The sequence below is a fragment of the Scyliorhinus torazame genome, chromosome 14 (genome assembly GCF_047496885.1).
Source record: "Scyliorhinus torazame isolate Kashiwa2021f chromosome 14, sScyTor2.1, whole genome shotgun sequence".
NCBI classification, from domain to species: domain Eukaryota; kingdom Metazoa; phylum Chordata; class Chondrichthyes; order Carcharhiniformes; family Scyliorhinidae; genus Scyliorhinus; species Scyliorhinus torazame.
In genome coordinates, this window is record NC_092720.1 from 129,422,570 (window position 1) to 129,449,824 (window position 27,255).

The 27,255-nt window shown below is 47.7% G+C and overlaps 1 protein-coding gene across 1 annotated transcript in view; it reads right to left on the minus strand.

Annotated features, from left to right (window-relative positions):
• Nucleotides 1–1,293: 1,293 nt before the first annotated feature.
• LOC140390045 (lactosylceramide 4-alpha-galactosyltransferase-like) overlaps nt 1,294–27,255 on the minus strand; it is a 69,493-nt gene continuing 43,531 nt past the window's right edge. The window contains exons 2-3 of the mRNA XM_072474897.1: nt 17,402–17,826; nt 1,294–8,666 (exon numbers count right to left, since the gene is read on the minus strand). Coding sequence (XP_072330998.1) covers nt 8,079–8,666; nt 17,402–17,800 — 987 coding nt within the window. The 5' untranslated portion in view covers nt 17,801–17,826 and the 3' untranslated portion in view covers nt 1,294–8,078. The remainder of the gene's footprint in view (nt 8,667–17,401; nt 17,827–27,255) is intronic.

Sequence of the window (27,255 nt, forward strand, 5' to 3'; positions counted from 1 at the left end):
TTTCCTCACCCCGGGAAGAAGAGACCTATTCATCAAAAAAATGTCTACCCAGAGTATACCTTATGAACTGGAGAAAATAACGAGACTCATTTACCCCCCACCGGATACATTAACCACCACAGGTCTGCCCCACCCCCCTCCCCCGACTCTGCCATAAATGCTAATAGTGCCTTTGCTAATCCCGACCCAACGATTTTGGCCTAGAACGGACTATATTTGGCTACAGCACACAGTTTAAATCTCCCCCCCCAGGATCGGTTGATGTGTATCCCAATCCAGCAATCCGGGGTGGAAGCCAACAGCTTCCTTATAAATACCACATCGTCCCAATTTGGGGCATATATATTCACCAACACTACCAACTTACCCGTCAATGCCCCAGTAACAATCACATTCCACCCAAATCTGTCACTACCTTATCCGCTAAAAATCGTGTTCGCTTGTTGATTAAAATTGCCAGTCCCCAGGCCCTACTATCAAAGCACGAGTGAAAAACCGGGCTCACCCACCCCTACTGGAGTACCTGGTCCCTCACCTGTGGGTGGGTATCCTGCAGAAGTACCACATGGGCCCTTTAAATTCTTCAGGTGAGAGTAAATTCTCGATCTCGTCACTGGACTCCCCCCCCCCAACCCCGCACGTTCCATGTGACCAACCTGATCAGGGGTCTCTCATCCCACCTCTTGGACCCGGAGTCAGCCATTCACACTATGTGTCCACACCAAATACCTAGGCCCAAAATGGCTGCCAACCGCACCCAAGAGGTGAGACAAAGGAACAGCCCTCGTCACCGTCAGAGAAATATGCCCCCCCCCCCCCCCCCCCCCCGCCTCCCAAACCATTCCTCCCCCTCTGGAACCTGTTGATCACCTCCCAGAAAACAATGTTCCTCCTCACCAACCTCATTCCCCACCCCCCACCAAACAAGCAAGCTAGGCTCATTGAACCACATCTAAACACGTCCAACAGGCCGCAGCCCCTCCTAAAACCTTGTTGCAAATTAGGTAGCTCCGCTCCAGGGTAAATATTAAGGAACAAAAAAAAAAGAAGCCCGCTAACCCGTCCCCATTACATCTATAAGATTACAAAATCCAACACCCATGCAATTCTCGAATTCCTACTAAGGGCAAAGTATTTCCATTGCTATTACTTGAGCCATTATCCCCTACCCACACTGGCCCTCCACCCCTCACATAAAATATATGTAGCCTCAGAATAACAGCAAATTGTATACAGTGTACAAAAAATCCCAAACAATTTTATCCTATTAACACCCATAACAGTTCCCACAGAACCCTTTAAAAAAATGTTTTTATTGATTTTCATTTGTATAACAAAGAGAAAAGATAAGAAAACACAGGAAACATATACAGCAACATGAGGCATATTAACAGTAGAATCCAAATGGCCGGTTACAGCAATCATCCTGTCAACTAGGTACACGCTACCTCATTGTATTAAAACATATTAGGGGTGTGATCGAGGCAACAGAAGTGAAACACATTAGTTGCCATGGCAGCATAAATGGGGTTCCCCCTTCTCTTGGCCTCGTTTAACCACTGTCTTTGTTTCCCCTAATCTCTGAGTGTTGCCTCTTTACCACCCCCTGTTTTATTTCCCCCGCCCCTCATTAGTTTCTGGTCACAAACAGGTCCTCAAAGAGATTGCTGAATTGCCTCCATGTATTGTGGAAGTCTTCTTCCGATCCTCTGATGGCAAATTCTATTTTCTCCAATTTCAAAGATTCCGCTAAGTATGACAGCCAGTCCGCAGCCTTTGTGTGGCACCGCTGATCTATCCAAAAGGATAGACAGGATGGTACAGAAGATGGAGTTGCATTATTGGTTAACGATGACATCAAGGCTGTATTAAGAAATGGTATTGGCACTAAGGGCCAAAATATTGAATCGATCTGGGTGGAAATAAAAAACAAGGGGAAAAACTCCTTGGTAGGAGTAATTTACAGGCCCCCGAGCAATACTTCCAAACTGGGGCATAAGAACTAAGAAAAAAGGAGGGCTTGTGAGAAGGGCACAACGGTAATGGCTGATTTCAAATATGCATATTGACTGGATTAATCAAATTGGCACGGGTAGACTAGGGGGATATTTCACAGAGTGTAAGAGGGATTGGTTCTTAGAGCAATATATTATGGAGCCAACCAGAGAGCAGGCTATTTTAGATTTAGTATTATGTAATGAAGTAGGGTTGATAAATGGTCTTGTTAAGGATCCTCTTGGAAGGAGTGATCACAGCATGCTAGAATTTGAAATTCAGATTGAGCGAGAGAAGACAGAGTGCCATACCAGAGTTTCAGCATTGGGCAGAGGTAATTATACAGGTTTGAGGAAACAGTTGGCCCAAGCAGACTGGGCACAGATAATTGAGGGTAGCACAGTTGAGGAACAATGGCGGATATTCAGGGAGATATTAAATACCTCCCAATTAAAGTATATTCCTGAGAGGACGAGGAATTGTTAAAGGGAGAAAAACGTTCCATGGTTAAACAAGGAAGTCAAGGAAGTCATAAAGGCAAAAACTAGGGCATACCATATTGCAATAGCTATTGGTAAGCTGGAGGATTGGGAGAACTTTAAGGTTCAGTAAAAGGCTACCAAAAATAAAATCAAAAGAGATAAGATGAACTACGAAAGGGAACTAGCAGAAAACAAACTCTGATACCAAAAGCTTCTATAAGTATATAAAGAGGAAGCGAATAGCTAAAGTAAATGTTGGCCCTTAAGAGGAAGATACTGGTGAGGTAATAATGGGGAACACAGAGATGACCAATATTTTGCCTCTGTCTTCACAGTAGAAGATAATAACATTTTTCAAAAAACTACAGTTAATGTAGAGGAACCTGGTGCAATAACCATCACTAGGGAGACGGTTTTGAATAAACTGATGGGATTAAAGGCAGATAAGTTTAAGGGACCTGAGGCCTGCACCCTTAGGTATGAAGGGAGGTGGTCGCAGAGATAGTGGATGCGTTGGGAGAGTGGTAAAATGTAGGGAACTATAGACCGGTTAGATTGACCTCTGTGGTGGAGAAGCTGCTGGAATCAACCATTAAGGAGGAGATGACTGAACAAAGCTCAATCCACCATCATCAATATGGTTTTATGAAGGGTAAGTCATGCTTGACAAACTTGCTTGAGTGCTTTGAGGACATAACCAGCAAGGTGGATAATGGGGAACCTGTGGATGTGGTATATCAAGACTTCCAGAAGGCGTTTGACAAGGTGCCACTTATAAGACTGATCCAGAAGGTGAGATCACAGGGGATTGGGGTAGAGTACTAGATTGGATTGAGGATTGGCTGATGGACAGAAAGCAGAGGGTTGGGATAAGTAGGTCCTTCTCTGGCTGGGGAACTGTAACTGGCGGGGTGCCGCAGGGGTCAATTCTCGGACCTCAACTGTTTACAATCTATATAAATGATCTGCAAGCAGGGCCAGAATGTAACATAGCAACATTTGCAGATGATACTAAAATAGGTGGGAAAGCAGGCAGTGAAGAGGAGATAAATATTTTACAGATGGATATAGTTAGGCAAGGGATTGGGCCAAAATTTAGAAGATAGAGTTTAATGTAGGTAAGTGTGAGGTTATCCATTTTGGCTGAAAAAAATAGAAAGGCAAATTGTTATCTAAATGGAAAACAGATTCAAAATGCGTCTGGCCAGCGGGATCTGGGTTTCTTTGTTAATGAATCGCAGAAAGTCGCTATGCAGGTACAGAATGTAATTAAAAAGGAAAATGGAATGTAAGCGTTTATTGCAAAAGGACTGGAGTATAAAAATAGAGAAATGTTGCTGCAATTGTATAGGGTGTTGTTGAGACCACATCTGGAGTATTGTGTCCAGTTTTGGTCTCCTTATTTGGGGAAAGATGTGGTGGCATTGGGGGAAGTTCAGAGGAGGTTCACCAGATTGATTTCGGGGGTGAAAGGGTTGACATATGAGGAAAGATTGAATTGGACTTGTACTCGCTGGAGTTTAGAAGGATGAGAAGGGATCTGATCGAGGTATATAAAATACTGAAAGGGATTGATAAAGTAAAAGTAGACCAAATATTCCTCTTTGTGGAGCAATCTAGAATGAGAGGTCATAGATATAAGTTGAGAGGTGATAGATTTCGAACTGAGATGAGGAGGAACTACTTCTCGCAGAGGATGGTGAATTTGTGGAACTCGCTGTCCCATAGTGCGGTGGAATCTGAATCATTCAATGGTTTCAAAAGGGAGATAGATATATTTCTGGTAAAAAATTGGTTAAAGGGATATGGGGAATAGGTGGGGAGGTGGATTTGAGACCAGGAAGAGATCAACCATGATTAGCTTGATTGGCAGAGCAGGCTCGAAGGGCTGAATTGCCTATGCTGCTCCTAATTCCTATGTTATAGAACATAGAACATAGAACAATACAGCGCAGTACAGGCCCTTCGGCCCACGATGTTGCACTGAAACAAAAGCCATCTAACCTACACTATGCCATTATCATCCATATGTTTATCCAATAAACTTTTAAATGCCCTCAATGTTGGCGAGTTCACTACTGCAGCAGGTAGGGCATTCCACGCCTCACTACTCTTTGCGTAAAGATCATGTTCCATGATTAATTTATCTACTTTGGTGAAGAAGGCTGAAGGATGAAGATCAGCACATTCATTTTTATTGTCTGCACTCTTCCTGCCAGGGAAAGCGGGAGCGAGTCCCACCTCCGCAGGAATCTCTTTCCCTCCTCCAATAGATTCGACAGGTTCCACTTATGGAGACCTGCCCAGTTGTGGGCTATCCGGATCCCCAGGTATCAGAACCTGATTTGAGCCAGTTTGAATGGCCGCACTTCCAGCTCTGGTTCTCCCCGGCGGGGACGATTTTGCTTTTGCTCAGGTTAGGTTTGTGACCCGAGAAGGCTCGGAACTCCCTTAGGAGTTCCATTATACTCCCAATGGCACTCCATTGGGTCCTTGTCTTTTTTTTAGAGAGCAGAGATATCGAGTCAGCGTGGATTGCAGGCTAGGGGGTTTGAGACATAGAGGAGCAGATCATCCGCATAGAGTGAGACTCTCTGCTTTCTGTTTCCCCTTTGGATGCCTTTCCACCTCTTCAGTGACCTGAGGGTGATAGCTAGTAGCTTGATTACCAGGGCAAATAGCAGCAGGGGACAATGGGCCTCCCTGCCTTGTGCCTGTCTGCAGCCGGAAATATTCAGAGCTGGTGGCGTTTGTCCATACGCTCGCCATGGGAGCGCGGTACAGAGGTTTCACCCATGAGGTGAACCCTGGCCCAAATCCAAACCCTTCCAGTACCCCCATGAGGTATCTCCATTCGACTCTGTCCAGGGACTTGATCACTTTTGGTGTCTCCTCCCTGGATGGGGTCATAATCAATTTCAGCAGGCATCTGATGTTCGCCATTAACTGTCTGTCCTTGCGAACCACATCTGATCTTCCATTGTTTGTTAAATTTAGAGTATCCAATTCCTTTTTTCCAATTAAGGGTCAATTTAGCGTGCCCAATCCACCTACCCTGCACATCTTTGGGTTGTGGGAGTGAAACCCATGCAAACACGGGGAGAATGTGCAGACTCCACACAGACAGTGACCCAGAGCCGGGATCGATGCTGGGACCTCGGTGCCATGAAGCAGCAGTGCTAACCACTGTGCCGCAGTGCTGCCCAACCATGATCTTCCATGATTACCTCTGGCAAACAACTCTCCAGTCGCCTCGCCAGGGCCTTTGCTAGGACTTTGGCGTCAGTGTTCGGGAGTGAGATGGGCCTGTAGGACCCGCACTCCATTGGGTCCTTGTCGTTTTTATGGCTCAGCAATATCGAGGTCTCTTCCAGTGTGGATGGCAGAGCCCCTCTCAACAGTGAGTTATTGAACATCTCCCACAGGTGCGGGATCAGTGCTGCCGCAAACTTCTTATAGAAGTCCACTGGGAACCTAATCGGTCCTGGTGCCTTCCCCGACTGCAAGGAGTTGATGCTCTCCATGACTTCTCCCAGTCCTAGTGGTGCTTCCAGTCCCTGTTTCGTTTCCTCCCCCACTGGTGGTATGTCCAGCCCTACGAAAGACTGTTTCATTTTCGAGTCCCCCTCTAGGGGCTCGGAGGTCTATACTTCCCGGTAGACGGCCATAAAGGCCTCGTTGATCTTATTTAGCGCTGTGACTAACCTGCCATTCCCATCCCTTACCTGTGCTATCCCCCTTGTTGCTGCCTACTTTCTCAGCTGGAGTGCCGGTAGGCGGCTGGCCTTGTATCCATGTACATCAAAGGGCCCCTGTGTTTGGCGGAGCTGGTTCACCACTTTCCCCGTGGAGAGAAGATCAAATTCCATTTGTAGTTTTTTCCTCTCAGCCAGCAGCACCGGGGCTGTGGAGTGCCGTTGATCCACTTCCAATATGGAGTCTATCAGCCATTACCTGGCAGCCCTTTCCTTCCTGTCTGCGAGAGCTCTGTGTGCTATTATTTCCCCCCTTATCACGGTCTTCAGTGCCTCTCAGAATGTGGAGGGTGAGACCTTTCCATTTTAGTTACAGGTTACATATCCGTCGATGGCTTGTGATTTCTTTTGCAAAATGCGTTGTTGACAAGGAGGGCTGTGTCCAGCCCCCATGTGGGACATTGGGCCTGTCCCATCCCCAACCTCACATACATGCAGTGTGGCATGTGCCCAAGATTACTATTTTGGAGTATTCTGCCTCTACCAATCATCAGAAGTTACTTTCACAAACCTTAGCTGATAGAGTGCCCAGACCCGCTCACTCCAAGGTTCAAAACAGAAGTGACCAGAATGGAATCTGCTCCCCTTCTTCCAGAAGCTTCTGAAGTGCTCTACCAATCAAAGTCGAGAACTGAAACAGTCCCGGAATTCCAGAACAGCTGATGTCAAAATGACATCACTGAACTATGCCAAATAGCACACTGGACCGAAGGAAGTACTTGGGCCGGTCCAAATAGCACATTAGATCAGGGGTGTTTCAGTTTAAAACCAAAGTCTGCAGTTTTACAGCAAAGTCTGCAGAATGGAAGCAGACAGCAGAACAGAAATTAAAAAGGGAAACAAGGGTGAGACAAGGATTTAAGAGAGGTTGCTTACAAAGGACAGATGCAGAGTTTAGTAACTCAGCCATGTTCTCTGTCTCCATGCATAAATCCCCTTTTTGGTACCATTCTCCTATTTACTACTCCTTAAACATTTATAACTGGAATATGCCTCAATGTTTGGAAATGTCATCTGGAGAAAGCAAGCTGCAATGCTAGCCAGTCTCATTCATTCACCTTTAAGGGGGAACAAAACAAATATTGTAGAATTTTCCCTCAGGAGTAAAAAGTGGATTGATTTGGCCATTCCCAGCTTTCTGATCCGAAAGAAAAAATGCTGGAAAATCTCAGCAGGTCCAGCAGCATCCATAGGGAGAGAAAAGAGCTAATGTTTTTTGGAGTCCGATGACTCTTTGTGAAAGCGTTTCAGATTCCAGCATCCGCAGTAATTTGCTTTTACCCAGCTTTCTGATGTTCATTTTGTGTCCAAATTGTTAACATATTAAAGATTAAGTAGTATATTTCTGTCCTTGTCCAATCTTTGTCTTTTCTCTCCTTAAGTGCAAACAAATGGTGAGCAATCAGCGAAGCCAGTACTTTGCTCCAGTGCTGATTCTTTGCAAGCTTAGAACCTTAGAGCAAAGAATTCCGCTAGGTGGTGCATCATAGCCTAGTCGAAAGTTGCCCTCATTCAGCACGTACATCCAAACATCGGCCAGTAAAAGCATGGACAGTGAACCGCAATTTGAACATTGGCTGCTATTGCTCTCTGCTTCACCCAGGTGCCTTTTGGCCAATTGCAACATTGCAAATTCTAAACCATCTGGAGACTGGTTCGCCGAGGAGAGCAGAAGGGAAATTAATCTGGAACTTTTCAGGCTGGAGTGAATCAGTAACAAGCCAGGCAGTGAGATTACTGGACTATTCGGGCAACAGTTGGTGACATTCTTCAAACAACAAAAATGCGGTGTGAAATAAATTCTTCAATAAACATGCAAATTGGCAAAACAGAAGGTTGAACCGAATCACTGCTTTGTGCAAAAAGTCTTGTATGTTCTTGGACAATATTTACGGAAGAAGTATTCCAATAGTACGTCACTCCCTTCATTCATTTTATCCTGGTTCCCAGAGCTTAGAAAATTCCAGATATGTACTCCATACGTATTTGAGAAAGTGTCTCTGATGTCCTCCATTGTCCAATGTTCAAAGTATTTTTCCCACTCGTTGTATCGAATTGGATAGAAATAATTTTCCGGCAAGTAAGAAATGCCATTGCACTTTACACCAACAAGTTCATCAAGATCATCCGTGTTACACCAGTGTCGCAATACACGGCTCATTAACAAAGGACCTTGGTGACCCCAGATTTCACCTTGATAATTGTTGACATAGTCTATCATGCAGTCCTGTGTGAAACTGTGGTACTGGCTAAATCCCAGAGCTGCGCCATTGGCTAAGTTTTCCTGCTGGGCACAGATGAAATTTGTGAAAGTCAACGGCTTCAAGGAAATGATGTCCGTGTCTAGGTAAATGCCACCGTATTTCCACAGGAGGGCTATTCTGCAGGCATCTGAGAGCACGTGAATCCAGTATTGTTCCAAATTTGGGTCTACCTGCATTACACAGAGTTAAAGGTGATCATTGGGGTATGTACCTCTCTTCCGTTGCCCAACACATTTTCTCCTTTAACCCTTGCATTCTTTAAAACCATCGCAGAGAAGTCTGAGTAAACTTTCCACAAGCAGACAATTTACAGAGTAACAATACTGCTGAATCACTGGCTACTTCTCCCCGTGGCTGTTTTTAAACTAATATTTAAATACAAATATTCACCTGCCCTCGAGATCCTCCTACTGACTTACCTCAAGTTTTCTGCCAATCTCACTCCCTCACCAGTCCATACAAGATTTGTCACGGCAATCTGAATGAACTGACTCTGCATGTTTCTCTCTCATGCTACAGAAAAGGCCACAGAGTCTGCTCAATACCTGCGATGAGCTCCCCTTAATCAATGCGGAGCTTCCCATTTAGGATCATGGTTTCCTGCATTATTGCCTCAGGAACAGGGGGTGAGATTCTCCGACCTTCCATGCCGGAATCGCGCCCTGTGCTGGGGCGGAGAATAGCCGTTCACGCCGGAAATCCGGCGCGACGGCACTTCCGCGATTCTCCTCGGACTCGCCAGTCACGCGTGTGCGGTCGACGCGGCGCTGGTTGGGGGCCGTTGGAAGATGCCTCCGCGGCGATTCTCTGTGGTCGACCGGCCGAGTTCCCATCGGCGTGGTTCACATCTGGTACCACCCGCAGGGAGCGGTGGCGGTCCGGGTGGGGGGTGGCGGTAATCTGACTCCGAGGGGGGGGGGCTCAGCGGTGGCCAGGTCCGCGATCGGGGGACCACCCGCGCCGAAGTGGGCCGCCACGCGCATGCACAGACCCGCTTGCGGCCGCCCTGCGCATTCGCTGCCACGCGGTCTGGACAGCAGGGCCTTGCCGGCAGCCAGAGCTGCGGGACGCACGCCGGGGCTCTGCTAGCCCCCTGGAAAACAGGAAATCACCCCGAACTTTTGAGGAAATAGTCCAGAGTAATTCTCGCCCGTTTTCCGGCGGGTGTGGGGACTTAGTCCCCAAAAGGGGGAATCCTGCTCAAGATCTTCCACAAAAAGCAAGGGAAATACAATTGGCCAATTACTGCCCTATCAGCATACTCTCAATCATCAGCAAAGGGATGGAAGCAATGTATCAAGTGGCACTTACTCACCAATAATCTACTCCAGCCAAATCTTGCCTCCAACCTCTCTTTCTGTGCATGCCTGCTTGTCACCCTGCTCAGTCTCTTGACCCCTTAAGATTGATGCAAGGCCATGGGTATGTTGCTTGTGTACAACATATTCATCCATTATGTTGCATGTTTATAATTACAGGGCGGGTGAACACTCATGCAGCATGGAGAGAACTTGCTCCAGTCTTTGTTACAGCGAATTGACCCAAATGTGGACAGAAGAGCTGAATTCTGGACATTAAGGTGAGAGTGACTGCACTTGACTTCAAGGCAGCTTTTGAAAGTGGCATTGAGGAATCCGAGCAAAATTGAAGTCAATGGGAATCAGAGCGAAAACTCTTCACTGGTTGGAGTCTTACCTAGCACAAAGGAAGTTGGTTGTGGTTGTTAGAAACCAATCATCTCAGACGCTGAACATCGCTGCAGGAGTTCCTCAGGGCAGTGCACAATGCCCAATCATTTTCTGTTGCTTCTTCAATGACCTTCCCTTCATCATAAGGTCAGGAGTGAGGATATTCACTGGCGATTGTATAATATTTAGTACTCAGCAGTCGGTGTCAGCATTCAACTTCATTATCTGAGGAGCTGTGAATAATATTAAACACTGTGCAATCATCAGCAAACATCTTCAGCCAACTTCACATCTGACCCTATGATAAAGAGAAGAACGTACGAAATAGGAACAAGAGTAGACCACAAGGCCCATCAAACCTATTCCACCATTCAATGCCATCATGGCTGATGCCTGGCTTCAACTCCAGTTCCTCGTCCATTCTCCATATCCTTTGATTCTCTTAGGGACCAAAAATCTATCTATCCCAATCTTGAATGTATTCAATGATGGAGTATCCAGAATTCTCTGGGGGCAAGAATTTCAAAGAATCATGACCCTTTGAGTGAATTAACTTCTCATCTCAATCCTAAATGATTAGCCCCTTACCCTGAGACCATGTCCCTGTGTTTTCAAATCTCTGTCCAGCGGACTCAGCCTCTAAGAATATAACATAGAATCTCTACAGTGCAGAAGGAGGCCATTCGGCCCATCGAGCCAGCACTGACCCTCCAAAAGAGCATCCTACCTAGGCCCAATCCCCCACCCTATCCCCACCTAATGGCCTATAAGGGGCAACTTAGCATGGCCAATCCACCTAACCTGCACATCTTTAGACTGTGGGAGGAAACCAGAGCACCCAGAGGAAACCCACGCAGACACAGGAAGAATGTGCAAACTCCACAGTCACCCAAGGATGGAATTGAACTCGGGTCCCTGGCGCTGTGAGGCAGCAGTGCGAACCATTGTCCCACCATGCCGCCCTATATATTTGCACAAAGCTGGGCGGCAGGTCAGAAGATTGGACAGAATATAAAGAATGACAGAGATTAATAAGGAGGGAAATATTAGAATATGAGGGAAATATAGCTGGAATTAAAAAGACGAATAGTAAGAGTTCACAAATATTTAAATAAGAAAAGAGTGCACAAAGTGAGCATTGGTCTGATTGAAAGTATATCTGGGGAATGGATAATGGAAAGCTGGGCTATGGCGAATACATTAAACACGTATTTTGCATCGGTCTTCACTATAGAAGATACAAGTTACATCTCAGAAATAAGTGTGAACCAGGAAATGGAAGGGAGGGAGGAACTTAGGAAAATTACAATCACCAGGGAAATGGTACGCAGCAAATTGTTGGGTCTGCGGGCTGACAAATCCCTGGTCCGGATGGACTACACTCTGAGATCTCGAAATAAGTGATTAATGAGATAGTTCATGCAGTGGTTTTAATTTGGAAAAAAAAGTAGTGGGTGCTCTAACTTTATTTAAAAAAAACGAAATATGTCCTTTCTCAAATGTGAGGATAAAAACTGCACACAGTATTCCAGATGTGGTCTCGCCAAAACCCTGTACAACTGTAGCAGGACTTCTTTATTTGTGTACTCCAATCACTTTGCGGGAGAAACTAGAACTGGAGGTCGCTGTTTAAAAATAAGGGGTCTCTCATTTAAGACAGGAATTAGGAGAATTTGTTTCTCTCAGAAGGCCGTGAGACTCACAAACTAGGCCAACATGCCATTTGTCTTCCCAATTGCTTACTACATCTGCATGCTAACTTTCTCTGTTCCTCTTACAAGCACACGCAAGTCTCTTTGAACATCAACACGTACACGATTGTCACCTTTCAAAAGGTATTTGCTTTTTTACTCTTCCAACCAAAGTGAATAACTTCACACGTCCCTATATTATACTTCATCTGATGCCTTGTTGCCCAGTCAAATAACCTGTCTATATCTCTTTGCACCTTCTCTGTGTCCTCCCCACACAGCTTGGTCATTGATGAAGCAGCTGAAGATGTTTGGTGCTTGGGCATTGGCCTGATGAACTCCTGCACTGACGTCCTGAGATATTTGGCTTCCAAAAACCAAAAGCATCTTCTTTGTGCGAGGTATGACTCCAACCAGTGGAGACTTTTTCACCTGATTCACATTCATTTCAATTTCACTGGGGCTCCTTGATGCCACATTCAGCCAAATGCAACCTTGTTGTCATTCTCCCCTGACCTCCAGAATTCAGCTTTTGTGGTCCATGTTTGGATGAAGGCTGTCATGAAATATGGAGCCATGTCACCCTGGTGGTACTCAAACTGAGCATCCGTGAGCAGTTATTGCTAATGAAAGTCTGCTTGACAGCACTGACTCTTCCATCACTTTACTGATGATTGAGATTGGACTGATGGGAAAGTTATTGGCTGGTTTAGATTTGTCCTGTTTTATGCGGGCAGGACATAGCTGAGCAATTTTCCACATTGAGGGCAGCACGGTAGCACAAGTGGATAGCACTGTGGCTTCACAGCGCCAGGGTCCCAGGTTTAATTCCCCGCTGGGTCACTGTCTGTGCGGAGTCTGCATGTTTTCCCCGTGTCCGCGTGGGTTTCCTCCGGGTGCTCCGGTTTCCTCCCACAATCCAAAGACGTGCAGGTTAGTGGATTGGCCATGCTAAATTGGTCGTCGTGACCAGGAAGGTTAGGAGGGGTTATTGGGTTGCAGGGATAGGGTGGGAGTGGGGGTTTAAGTGGGTCGGTGCAGACTCGATGGGCCAAATGGCCTCCTTCTGCACTGTATGTTCTATGTTCTATGTTAACTAGGTTAGCTTGGCGAAGGACGTGGTTGGTTCTGGAGAACTAAGTTTTCTCTATGCCTGAGTATTTCCCCAGAGCTGCTCCTAGTCCATCAGTCTAACTTCACTAGGCTCACAGCAGAAACCCTGTTTAAGCCTTGATTTCCAGCTCTTCTTACACAAGTGGAGTAAAACGGCACACACTCATAACACATAACGCACATGGTATAACACTGCTGCCTTTATAAAACTATATCCACTTTGCACGAATAACACTGATAACATAGATGCATTCAAGAAGAAGTTAGGAAGTACATGGATAATAAAGGGTGAGATTAACTAAATAGCATGTTAAGAGGTTCATGTGGAACATAAAACACCAGCATAGACCAAGTGGGCTGAATGGTTAGTTCCTATGCTATAAATTCTAGTGCTGTTCAATGTTGTTCTATGGGTAATGTCAAGCGGCATCAAATTTTTATATAATATATGGTGTAATACTGCTGTCTTTATGTATCCATCTCACCATAAATAATTTACTGTGTGCAATTTTGGTCGCCACATTACAGGAAGGATGTGATTGCACTGGAGGGGGTGTCGAGGCGATTCACTAGGATTTTGCCTGGAATGAAACATTTAAGTTAGGAAGAGAGGTTGGATAGACTTGGGTTGTTTTCTCTGGAGCAGAGAAGACAGATCGAGGTGTACAAGATTATGAGGGGCATGGACAAGGTGGGGTAGGGAACACCTGCTCTCCTTAGTTGAAGGGTCAATTACGAGGGGACACAAGTTCAAGGTGAGGGGCAAGAGGTTTAGGGGGGATTTGTGGGTGTGCGGGAGGGGGTGCTGAGGAGCCTCCCATATTGTGTTGGAGCTGAGCGATGGGGGATTGGGGCTTGTTCCAGTGGCCTCTGGCTACAATGGGGCATTCCGGCATGGCCCCCCACAGGCCCCGTGCCTTGGTAATGCCAAGATAGTACCTGGGCACCTTGGCAGTGCCAGCCTGGAACCCAAGAAGTGGCCCTGGCACCGCCAACAGGGCACACTGACAGTGATTGCCAGGTTGGCACTGCCAGAGTGCCCAGCTGGCACTGCCAGGCTGCCAGATGGAGTGCCAGGGTTCTACTCTGCCCTGTTCCGGACCACCCAGTTGACTTCAATGGCCTCTGAGACCCCCCAAGTGGCCATTATGTCTGGTCCACGCTTGTGGAAACCAGTAATAATCAGCGCCCGGTTGAGGTCTTGCCTATGCGGCTGGTGACTTCCGGACGCCGGGTGAATGGGCATCGGGATATTTAAGTGAGCCGTTAAATGTTATTATCTGGATCATGCCGAGTGAGTGTTCTCGATGGTGGGGGAGTACAGAACTAGGGGTCTTAGTTTGAGGTTAAGGGGTAAAAGATTAGGACTGAGGTCAGGAGAAAGTTCTTCATCCAGAGAGTGGTGAATGTGTGGAATCCACTCCCACAGAAAGTAGTTGAGGCCAAAACGTTGTGTAATTTCAAGGAGTTAGATATAGCTCTTGGGCTAAAGGGATAAAGGAATATGGGGGGGAAGGCGGGATCAGGGTATTGAACTTGATGATCAGCCATGATCATAATGAATGGCGGAGCAGGCATGAATGGCCAAATCGTGTCCTCCTGCTTCTATTTTCTATGTATGTTCTATGTAGATTGTGTCGGGCATAGCACGTCGGGTGACTCGCGATTGGCTTGGTGTCTGCGCGAAACTCGATTTGGGCCTCTCCGAGGATTCACCTCTTGTGCCCGGCAAGAAGTTTGATGTCAATTGATGGAGATCGAAGAATACCTTGGATCATAGAATTTTATCATAGAATTTACAGTGCAGAAGGAGGCCATTCGGCCCATCGAGTCTGCACCGGCTCTTGGAAAGAGCACCCTACCCAAGGTCAACGCCTCCACCCTAGCCCCATAACCCAATAACCCCACCCAACACTAAGGGCAATTTTGGACACTAAGGGCAATTTAGAATGGCCAATCCACCTAACCTGCACATCTTTGGACTGTGGGAGGAAACCGGAGCACCCGGAGGAAACCCCCGCACACACGGGGAGGATGTGCAGACTCCGCACAGACAGTGACCCAAGCCGGAATCGAACCTGGGACCCTGGAGCTGTGAAGCAATTTTGCTATCCACTAACTTGCTGGCATAAATTGTAGAGATCTAAAGGAGATTATGAAACATATTTTTTGTTTTGAAAAATTGCTCAGGGTCCTGGAGAAATCATTGAGTGCTGATGAGGTTTCATTGTTCTGGTACAAGCTAAATGATTATTTATATTTAAAGAGTGCAACAGATCAGACTGTTTTAACTGGAGTTGCTATCCATTGGCGTCCCTAAGGTTTATGACATTTATTAACGTTGTAGACTAGAGGACCGCTTAGATAGGGCATTAAAACCAACTTCTGGAAGTCTGAAATTAAAAACAGAAAAGAGTTCTCCACATATGTGGTGAGAGAAACAGGGTTAACGGGCTGGATTTAATGGGAGTGGCAGTGCAGGGCAGGTTTCCCAGGCTCCGGTGTAAATAGAACATAGAACATAGAACATACAGTGCAGAAGGAGGCCATTCGGCCCATCGAGTCTGCACCGACCCACTTAAGCCCTCACTTCCACCTTATCCCCATAACCCAATAATCCCTCCTAACCTTTTTGGACATTAAGGGCAATTTAGCATGGCCAATCCACCTAACCTGCACGTCTTTGGACTGTGGGAGGAAACCGGAGCACCCGGAGGAAACCCACGCAGACACGGGGAGAACGTGCAGACTCCACACAGACAGTGACCCAGCGAGGAATTGAACCTGGGACCCTGGCGCTGTGAAGCCACAATGCTATCCACTGTGCTACCGTGCTGCCCTGATGTCGATGTTGGCACTGCCTCTACTTAGCCCGCCTGCCTGTCCCACAAATAGGACGTGATTTGGCTTGGGGCAGATCTTCCACCCCCATCTGCGGAGGAAGTCCTTCCTCAAGAGCCACTACTTATTCAAATGGTTGGCAGCTCTTTGCTTCCAGCAGTGCAAAGGGTTTCTGAGCGATACCTGGGGTCCGTAAGGTAACAACACCCTGTAGAGGCCACCAGCTTTCTCGCCATTAATTGGTCACTTATGATGGTCAGGCCTCCCAATGCCAACTTCACCACTAGCATAGTGTAATATAATATCACTGTACTGGTGATCCAGAGGCCCTTACTAATTTCCTGGGGATCCAGGATCAATTCCCAAGGCAGCTGGTGGAATATAAACTCAATGAATTACCAGAAAAATATAAATTCATTAAAAACACACTGGAATTGAAATAATGGTGACCCTAAACTATCATTGATTGTCATAAAAAAACATTTGGTTCGCTTAATGTTCTTTAGGGAAGGAAATCTGTTGTTCTTACCTGGCCTGGCCTGCATGTGGCTCCAGGCCGACAGCAATGTGGTTGATTCTTAAATGCCCTCTGATATGCTACTTAATTGTGCCAAACTGCTACAGAATGGACGAGAGCTAATCAGGAAAGTGGCTCACCACTACCTTCTCAAGGGCAGTTCGGGATGGGCAACAAATGCTGACCTTGCCAGCATTTAAAAAATTACTCAGGCCCTATTTACAAGATTGTTGAAAAGACCAATCTCATAGCAGAGGGGCTATATGAATCCCGACCTGTATATTTACTGGTGAAGGTAGGCTTGCACTAGGCATTAAGTGGCGAACCCATCAACAAAGTTCTCAAGTAGCAGGTCGAGGATTGGGATCATGTTAGGCTGCTCAATCTCAGAAGGGATGAGCAATAAATGCTGGTCTAGCCAGCGATCCCACATCCCATGAATGATTTTTTTCTGTGAATTTGACCTAACATGGCTTTTATATATGCTTGCAAGAAGCGTCGTATATTCATGCACAGGGGTCCATTCGCTGCAAACAAAAGTAATATGTTCAAGCCTTCTGTGAATTACCCGGGGACTCGGGAGCCTCGAGTTCCCCACTGCTTTCCCCATGGCAACGCCTTGGCCAATCAGAGTTGACTTTCCAACCAATCAGCACCCTGTTCTCCTGTGGTATAAATTGTCACGATCGTTTGAAACTTTTACATTCTTGCATTGGTGCCGACGAGTGCAAGGTGAAAGATTCAGCAACATGTCTCCCTTGTCAGATAAAAACACAGGCAGGTGCATTTCGCAACCCTGCATAGAATAGGCAGAGGTGAAAGGTCAGGCTGTGGGCATTGCGAATCATGTTTCAAGCCTCTGGGATGAGGGGGGAAAGTAGGGGGGAGGGGGGGGAAGACAAAGCCAGGATCTTCACTAGGGCAGATGGTTGTTCTTCACCCTTGGATTTGCGTCAACTGTTATGGCAATAAAAAGGCTCTTTATTCAAATAAAGGTAAATGACAGCTATGTACTGTTTGATCTGTGAGCTGATTATAGCTCAGTAATTCCTTACCTTTTGGTACCAAACATTCAAAGGGGTGTTTTCGAAGAGTGTTCTGAGGTTCAAGGGCAGCAAGATGATGTTTTTCATTGATAAGAGCGTCTGGAAGGTCAAGGATTGATCCGGATAGTCTGATAAGTTTCCGCTGAAACCTGTCATGAAATAATAAATGGGTTTCTCAGGATTGGCGCGGGCTGCTGACTCCACAGAGCAAAAGGCCAGTGCTGAGGGCTCCACTTTACTGGTGGAATCTAGAAACATGAGCCCAGGTGTTGTGTTTGGGCTGAGGTAATCAGCATCAGATTTATTCTTCAGCTGTTGGAAACAGATGATGAACTTAAGTTGTCTGTAGAGGATAACACCAGCAAAGAGAAGCAGGGTGACTTGGTATAGTCTCTTCTGGTTTTTCATTGTTTCTGACTCTTCCTCAGTGACTGCTGTGAAACAAAAGACAAAGATATGTTTTACGAAGATTTATTTTTTGAACACAGTCAGATTAAACTCTCAGATTCTCTGGCCCCCCGCCGGGTCGGAGAATCGCCAGGGGGCGGCGTGAATCCTGCCCCTGCCGAATTCTCCAGCACCGAAAATTTGGCGGGGGCGGGAATCGCGCCGCGCCTGTTGGCGGGCCCCCCCCCCCCCCGGCGATTCTCCGGCCCATGATGGGCCAAAGTCCCGCTGCTGTCATGCCGGTCCCGCCGACGTGAATCAAACCACCTACCTTATCGGCGGGACTGGCGGCGCGGGCGGGCTCCGGGGTCCAGGAGGGGGGAGCGCCGGGTGATCTGGCCCCGGGGGGTGCCCCCACGGTGGCCTGGCCCGCGATTGGGGCCCACCGGGCCGCGGGCCTGTGCCGTGGGAGCACTCTTTTCCTTCCGCCCTGGCCACAGCCTCCGCAATGGCCGACGCGCAAGAGACACCGCATGCGCGGGGATGACGTCAGCAGCCGCTGACGCTCCCGCGCATTCGTTGACTTCCGCCGACCGGTGAAGTCCTTTTGGCCCCGACTGGCGCCAAAGGCTTTTCCCGCTGCCTGGCGGCGCGCCAACCAGTCCGGCGCGGGGATAGCCCCTCAAGGTGAGGGCTTGGCTCCTAAAGGCGTTTCTCCGTATCCTTGGGGCGGCCCGACGCCGGAGCAGTTCACGCCACTCCATCCCGCCAGGACCCCCCACCCTGCCGGGTAGGGGAGAATCCCGCCCATGATTTCTGGATGGTGAGATGAATTTAGGAATTCCTTCTATATATTGTATTAAATCTATCTGGTGCAGTAATTTTTTTTAAAATTTTGATTTAAAAGAAAGACAGACACCGTGGCTACAGAAGGTGCAATTAAGTTGTCGTAAAAGTGAGATAGGAGCATAGGAACATAGGAACAGGAGTAGGCCATTCAGCCCCTTCAGCCTGTCTCACCATTCAATGAGATCATGGTTGATCGGTAGCCTAACTCCATAAACCTATCATTGGCCAGTCCCTTGATACTTTGGCTTAACAAAAATCTATCAATCTCAGATTTAAAATTAACAATTGATCTAGCTTCAACTGTTATTTGTGGGAGAGAGTCCCAAACCTCTACCCCCTTTTGAGTGAAATGCTTCCTAACATCTCTCCTAACCCGTCTAGCTTTGATTTTTAGGCTGTGCCCCCGAGTTTTAGAATCTCCTTCTTTCCAACCAATCAACCTTCTTTCCAACCTTGTTTATGATTACAAGGAGGGGCATATGGGCGACACAGTAGCACAGTGGTTAGCACTGTTGCTTCACAGTGCCAGGGACCCGGGTTCGATTCCCGGCTTGGGTCGCTGTCTGTGCGAAGTCTGCACGTTCCCACCGTGCGTGCGTGGGTTTCCTCCGAGTGCTCCAGTTTCGTCCCAAAAGTCCCGAAAGACATGCTTGTTAGGTGGATTGGACATTCTGAATTCTCCCTCAGTGTACCCGAACAAGCGCCGGAATGTGGCAACAAGGGGATTTTCACAGTCACTTTATTGCAATGTTAATGTAAGCCTCCTCGTGACAATAAAGATGAAAATTATTATTGTTATTAATAGGTTTTGCTATGATTTCTGGGGATTCCATGGAGAGTAGATTATTAGAGACAATGGGCGGGATTCTCGGTTTGGGAGACCAGGGCCGAGATTCTCCGAGCCTTAATGGAGCGTTAAACCCCCTGGAGAATCGCTGCCAATTGCGCTCGCGTGGTCGACGTGGCGCCGGTCGGGGGCCATTGAAAGAGTCCCCCGCGGCGATCCCCCGCGGCAACTGGTCGAGTTCCCGCCGGCGTGATTCACTCATGGTTCCACCTGGCGGGCACTGGGAGTGGCGGCTGCGGACACAGACCGCGGTCGCCCTGGTTGGGGGCGGGGGGGGTCGGGGGCATCCGTCACCAGGGGGGGAGGCCTTAAGGATGACCAGGCTCGCGATCAGGGGCTAACCGTTGGCGGGTGCGCGCGATCTGGGGGGGGGGTCCTATATTGTTGGAGCCGGCCTGTTGTGTTGGTCCGCCATGTTGAGCGGACCCGCGGTCAGAAGTGCAGGGCCCCCTATCGGCAGCCGGAGCTGCGTGGAGAACTCCAGGGCCCTGCTGGCCCCCTTCAAAATGGAGATTCGCCCCCGTTTTCTCGCGGGCGTGGGGCATAGCCGCATTATGAGAGAATTCCGCCCCAGGTTCTCCCCCCTGAACAGCATGTGATTTGCACACCCAGCAATATCCCTCGCCATGCAAATTTATGCATGGTGAGGAATACAAGGAATTCCCGAGGGAATGCCGTTATTGGGCCGCCATTTTGAGTGATGATAGCCAATCCCTATGACCAGTCACGCCCCCTTCACCACAAATCAGTGCCCCCCCACATCAGACTGCCCTGACCCCTCGCCTCAAGGACGAAGTACCATAACACCCTCTTTTTTGAAAAAATATTTTTTATTCTCCTCCTTTTTCACATTTTCTCCCAGATTTACACCCACCAACAATAAACAATAATCAGTAACAAATATGACAATCCCCATATCAATAGCAACAATCCCATCCTCCCACCATACCCTAAACATTAGCCCACATGTTCTCACAAACAAATGACAAAAAGGAATTAGGGATCACCCATATTCACCATTAACACACACCGCCCCCCTCCCCCCAACCCTCCCACCTACCCGCACCAACTAATGTTCAGTGTTATCCAGTTCTTGAAAGTGCAGAATGAATAACGCCCATGAATTGTAGAACCCCTCCATCCTTCCCCTCAGTTCAAACTTAATCTTCTCAAGAATTCCAACAGGTCCCCCCTCCACGCCAGGGCACAGGGTGGAGAGGTTGCTCTCCAACCTATCAGGATCCGCCTTTGGGCGATCAACGAGGCGAAGGCTACAACTCCGCACCCGTTTCCAACCCTGCCTGGTCCGACACCCCGAATGTGGCCTCCTGGGGGCCCGGGTCCAGTTTCACTTGCACCACTTTAGAAATTACCCTAAAACCCTCCTTCCAGTAATCCTCTAGCTTTGGACAGGACCAGAACATTTGAACGTGATTAGCGGGGCCCCCCTGCAACGTTCACATACATCTTCTACTCCTTCAAAGAATCGGCTTATCCTCGCCCTCGTGAGGTGCGCTCTATATACCACCTTCAGCTGTATCAGCCCCAACCTTCGCACGAGGTGGAGGCATTCACTCTCCGGAGCACCTCACACCAGAACCCCTCCTCCATATCCTCTCCCAACTCTTCCTCCTACTTTGCTTTGATCCCATTTGCCTCTTTACACTGAGGAATGCCTCGCACCCACTCTTGGACAAAGTCAAGGGTGAAACTGAAACGATACAGCAGCAAGGAGTTATCTCACTGCTCGCCACCCCAACTAAACAGTGTTCAGGGATGTTTACGGACCCAAGACCAAATAGCTTGATAAGAATCCACGTGGATTTAACTCAACTAAACAAATCAGGGTAACATGAGAGCCACCCGATGGCTTCAGTGGATGGGAGCCTTACCAAAGTAACCACTAGTACTCTATTCACTCAACTCAATGCACAGAGTGCCTAAAGGCGCTGGTGACGGCGCCGCTGCCGCTCTCCCCGAAAAGGTATACCACAAACCCAGTGGTGGTGGCAACCTTAAGGATCTGGGGGCAGTGGAGGTGACACAGGGGGGTGACGGGGGCCTCGGTGTGGTCCCTGATCAGGAACAACCATAGGTTTGTCCCAGGAAAGATGGACGGAGGGTTCCCGAGCTGGCAACGGGCAGGAATTAGAAGACTGAGAGATTTGTTTATAGACGGGACGTTTGCGAGCCTGGGAGTGCTGGAGGAAAAATATGAGTTGCCCCCGGGGAACAATTTTAGATACATGCAAGTGAGGGCGTTTACGAGGCAACAGGTGAGGGAATTTCCGTTGCTACCGACACAGGGGATCCAAGATAGAGTGATTTCCGGGGTATGGGTCGGGGAGGGCAAAGTGTCCGAAATATACCGGGAGATGAGGGACGAGGGGGAGGCGCTGGTAGAGGAGCTGAAGGGGAAATGGGAAGAAGAGCTGGGAGAGGAGATTGAGGAAGGTCTGTGGGCTGATGCCCTAAGTAGGGTAAATTCCTCGTCTTCGTGTGCCAGGCTTAGCCTGATACAATTTAAGGTTCTACACAGAGCACATATGACGGGGGCGAGGCTGAGCAGGTTCTTCGGAGTGGAGGACAGGTGTGGGAGGTGCTTGGGAAGCCCGGCGAACCACACACACATGTTCTGGTCGTGTCCAGCACTGGATGAGTACTGGAGGGGAGTGGCAAAGGTTATTTCAAAGGTGGTGAAGGTCCGGGTCAAGCCAGGCTGGGGGTTAGCCATATTTGGGGTAGCGGAAGAGCAGGGAGTGCAGGAGGCGAAAGATATTCTGGCCTTTGCGTCTCTGATAGCCCGGCGAAGGATCCTACTTATGTGGAAGGAAGCGAAACCCCCCCGGCGTGGAGGCCTGGATAAACGATATGGCAGGGTTCATAAAACTAGAACGAATGAAATTTGCGCTGAGAGGATCGGCTCAGGGGTTCTCCAGGCGGTGGCAACCGTTCCTTGACTATCTCGCGGAACGTTAAGGGAAAATAGATCGTCAGCAGCAGCAGCCCGGGAGGGGGGGGGGGGGGGAGTGGGTGGGGGGGGAGAAGGGATGCACAGAGTGCATTATTTTTTCTTACTTTGTTACTTCACTATTTTATTTAATTATGTTATTTATCAGTTATTGTACTATTTTTATGTTGATTTGTAAAGTGGAAAAATTCTGTTTGAAAACTTTAATAAAATATATATTTTTTAAAAACTCAATGCAGAGTGGATGTTCCCTCTGGACAGAGAATCCAGATTGGGAGACTACATTCATAATGCTGTTTTGTTTCTATTGCTTCATTCAATGACCCTTTGGAATAGCGTCTGCTCCATAGATTTTCCAGAGAACAATATCTCACACTCTGGAAGGTATGGACGTAATAATATGCCATTTGGATGACATACTTAGATGTGGTTCCATGAAAGAAAAGCATGATTGCAAAGTCAGAGCAGTTCTGAGAGTGTTACAGGATGCAGGCCTAACATTGATTAAAAAATGTGAGTATTGCCAAACCTATGACCAAGTTTCTAGGTCACAAAGTACAAGCCACTGAACTCATAGTTGATCCACAAAAGAACCCAAAAGTAATCAGAGAATTTTCCCAACACAGGAACATAACTGAGCTTCAAAGATCCCTTGGATGGTCAACCACATAGGCTCATCGGCAAGTTGCTACTAAATGTAGCAGAAACCAATGAGCCATTGGGACAGCTGTTGAGACAGGGTCAACAGTGGTGCTGGAATGTAGACCAGCAAAATACTTTGGAATGGATAAACAACTTTTAATCTCCACTGAAATCTTGGCAGATTACGACCCAGAATTACCTACCATAGTAGCAACAGATCATTTAAAGGTCTGGGGACAGTTTTATTCCAATTGCAGACAGACAGCAAGCGTAGACCAGTCTACTATGCCTCTAGGCCAAGAACAGAAACAGAACAATAGAACATAGAACGATACAGCGCAGTACAGGCCCTTCGGCCCACAATGTTGCACCGACATGGGAAGTCAAAAAACAAAAGCCATCTAACCTACACTATGCCATTATCATCCATATGCTTATCCAATAAACTTTCAAATGCCCTCAATGTTGGCGAGTTCACTACTGTTGCAGGTAGGGCATTCCACGGCCTTACCACTCTTTGCGTAAAGAACCTACCTCTGACCTCTGTCCTATATCTATTACCCCTCAGTTTAAGGCTATGTCCCCTCGTGCTAGCCATTTCCATCCGCGGGAGAAGGCTCTCACTGGCCACCCTATCTAACCCCCTGATCATTTTGTATGCCTCTATTAAGTCTCCTCTTAACCTTCTTCTCTCTAACGAAAACAACCTCAAGTCCATCAGCCTTTCCTCATAAGATTTTCCCTCCATACCAGGCAACATCATGGTAAATCTCCTCTGCACCCGCTCCAAAGCTTCCACATCCTTCCTATAATACGGTGACCAGAACTGTACGCAATACTCCAAATGCGGCCGTACCAGAGTTTTGTACAGCTGCAACATGACCTCCTGACTCCGGAACTCAATCCCTCTATCAATAAAGGCCAATACTCCATAGGCCTTCTTCACAGCCCTATCAACCTGGGTGGCAACTTTCAGGGATCTATGTACATGGACACCTAGATCCCTCTGCTCATCCACACTTCCAAGAACTTTACCATTAGCCAAATATTCCGCATTCCTGTTATTCCTTCCAAAGTGAATCACCTCACACTTCTCTACATTAAACTCCATTTGCCACCTCTCAGCCCAGCTCTGCAGCTTATCTATGTCCCTCTGTAACCTGCTACATCCTTCCGCACTGTCGACAACACCACCGACTTTAGTGTCGTCTGCAAATTTACTCACCCACCCTTCTGCGTCCTCCTCTAGGTCATTGATAAAAATGACAAACAGCAACGGCCCCAGAACAGATCCTTGTGGTACGCCACTTGTAACTGAACTCCATTCTGAACATTTCCCATCAACCACCACCCTCTGTCTTCATTCAGCTAGCCAATTTCTGATCCACATCTCTAAATCACCCTCAATCCCCAGCCTCCGTATTTTCTGCAATAGCCTACCGTGGGGAACCTTATCAAACGCTTTACTGAAATCCATATACACCACATCAACTGCTCTACCCTCGTCTACCTGTTCAGTCACCTTCTCAAAGAACTCAATAAGGTTTGTGAGGCATGACCTACCCTTCACAAAGCCATGCTGACTATCCCTAATCATATTATTCCTATCTAGATGATTATAAATCTTGTCTCTTATAATCCCCTCCAAGACTTTATCCACAACAGACGTGAGGCCCACCGGTCTATAGTTGCCGGGGTTGTCTCTACTCCCCTTCTTGAACAAAGGGACCACATTTGCTATCCTCCAGTCCTCTGGCACTATTCCTGTAGCCAATGATGACATAAAAATCAAAGCCAAAGGCCCAGCAATCTCTTCCCTGGCTTCCCAGTGAATCCTAGGATAAATCCCATCAGGCCCTGGGGACTTATCTATTTTCAGCCTGTCCAGAATTGCCAACACCTCTTCCCTACGTACCTCAATGCCATCTATTCTAATAGCCTGGGTCTCAGCATTCTCCTCCACAACATTATCTTTTTCCTGAGTGAATACTGACGAAAAATATTCATTTAGTATCTTGCCTATCTCTTCAGACTCCACACACAACTTCCCATCCCTGTCCTTGACTGGCCCTACTCTTACCCTAGTCATTCTTTTATTCCTGACATACCGATAGAAAGCTTTTAGGTTTTCCTTGATCCTACCTGCCAAATACTTCTCATGTCCCCTCCTTGCTCGTCTTAGCTCTCTCTTTAGATCCTTCCTCGCTACCTTGTAACTATCAAGCGCCCCAACTGAAACTTCACTCCTCATCTTCACATAGGCCTCCTTCTTCCTCTTAACAAGAGATTCCACTTCTTTGGTAAACCACGGTTCCCTCGCTCGACGCCTACCTCCCTGCCTGACCGGTACGTCAGCTGTTCCTTAAACCAGCTGCACATATCCAGTGTGCCCAACACTTGCAGCCTACTTCTCCAACCTATCCCCCCCAAGTCATGTCTAATGGGATCATAATTGCCCTTCCCCCAGCTATAACTCTTGCCCTGCGGGGTATACTTATCCCTTTCCATCACTAACGTAAACGTCACCGAATTGTGGTCACTGTCCCCAAAGTGCTCACCTACCTCCAAATCTATCACCTGGCCTGGTTCATTACCCAAAACCAAATCCAATGTGGCCTCTCCTCTTGTTGGCCTGTCAACATATTGTGTCAGGAAACCCTCCTGCACACATTGTACAAAAAAACGACCCATCTAATGTACTCGAACTATATCATTTCCAGTCAATATTTGGAAAGTTAAAGTCTCCCATAATAACTAACCTGTTACTTTCGCTCTTATCCAGAATCATCTTCGCCATCCTTTCCTCTACATCCCTAGAACTATTTGAAGGCCTATAGAAAACTCCCAACAGGGTGACCTCTCCTTTCCTGTTTCTAACCTCAGCCCATACTACCTCGGAAGAAGAGGCCCCATCTAGCATCCTCTCCGCCACCGTAATACTGTTTTTGACTAGCAGCGCCACACCTCCCCCTCTTTTGCCTCCTTCTCTGAGCTTACGAAAACACCTAAACCCCGGAACCTGCAACAACCATTCCTGTCCCTGCTCTATCCATGTCTCCGAAATGGCCACAACATCGAAGCCCCAGGTACCAACCCATGCTGCCAGTTCCCCTACCTTATTTTGTATACTCCTGGCATTGAAGTAGACACACTTCAAACCACCTACCTGAACACTGGCCCCCTCCTGCGAAGTCAATTCTGTGCTCCTGACCTCTATACTCTCAATCTCTCGTACCCTAAAACTACAATCCAGGTTCCCATGCCCCTGCTGTATTAGTTTAAACCCCACCAAAGAGCACTAACAAATCTCCCCCCAGGATATTTGTGCCCCTCAGGTTCAGATGTAGACCATCCTGTCTGTAGAGGTCCCACCTTCCCCAGAAAGAGCCCCAGTTATCCAGAAATCTGAATCCCTCCCGCCTGCACCATCCCTGTAGCCACGTGTTTAATTGCTCTCTCTCCCTATTCCTCATCTCATTATCACGTGGCACGGGCAACAACCCAGAGATAACAACTCTGTTTGTTCTCGTTCTGAGCTTCCATCCTAGCTCCCTGAAAGCCTGCCTGACATCCTTGTCCCCTTTCCTACCTATGTCGTTAGTGCCAATGTGGACCACGACTTGGGGCTGCTCCCCCTCCCCCTTAAGGACCCGGAAAACACGATCCGAGACATCACGTACCCTTGCACCTGGGAGGCAACATACCAAACGTGAGTCTCTCTCGCTCCCACAAAATCTCCTATCTGTGCCCCTGACTATCGAGTCCCCAATTACTAATGCTCTGCTCCTCTCCCCCCTTCCCTTCTGAGCAACAGGGACAGACTCTGTGCCAGAGGCCCGTACCCCATGGCTTACCCCTGGTAGGTCGTCGTCCCCACAAGTATCCAAAGCGGTATACTTGTTACTCAGGGGAACGACCGCAGGGGATCCCTGCACTGACTGCTTCTTACCAGTCCCTCTTACAGTTACCCATCTATCTCCAATCTTTGGTGTAACTAATTCCCTGAAGCTGCTATCTATGACCCCATCTGGCTTCCGAATGATCCAAAGTTCATCCAACTCCAGCTCCAGTTCCCTAACTCGGTCTAGTAGGAGCTGGAGATGGCTGCACTTCCTGCAGGTAAAATCAGCAGGGACACTAACGGCATCCCTCACCTCAAACATCCTG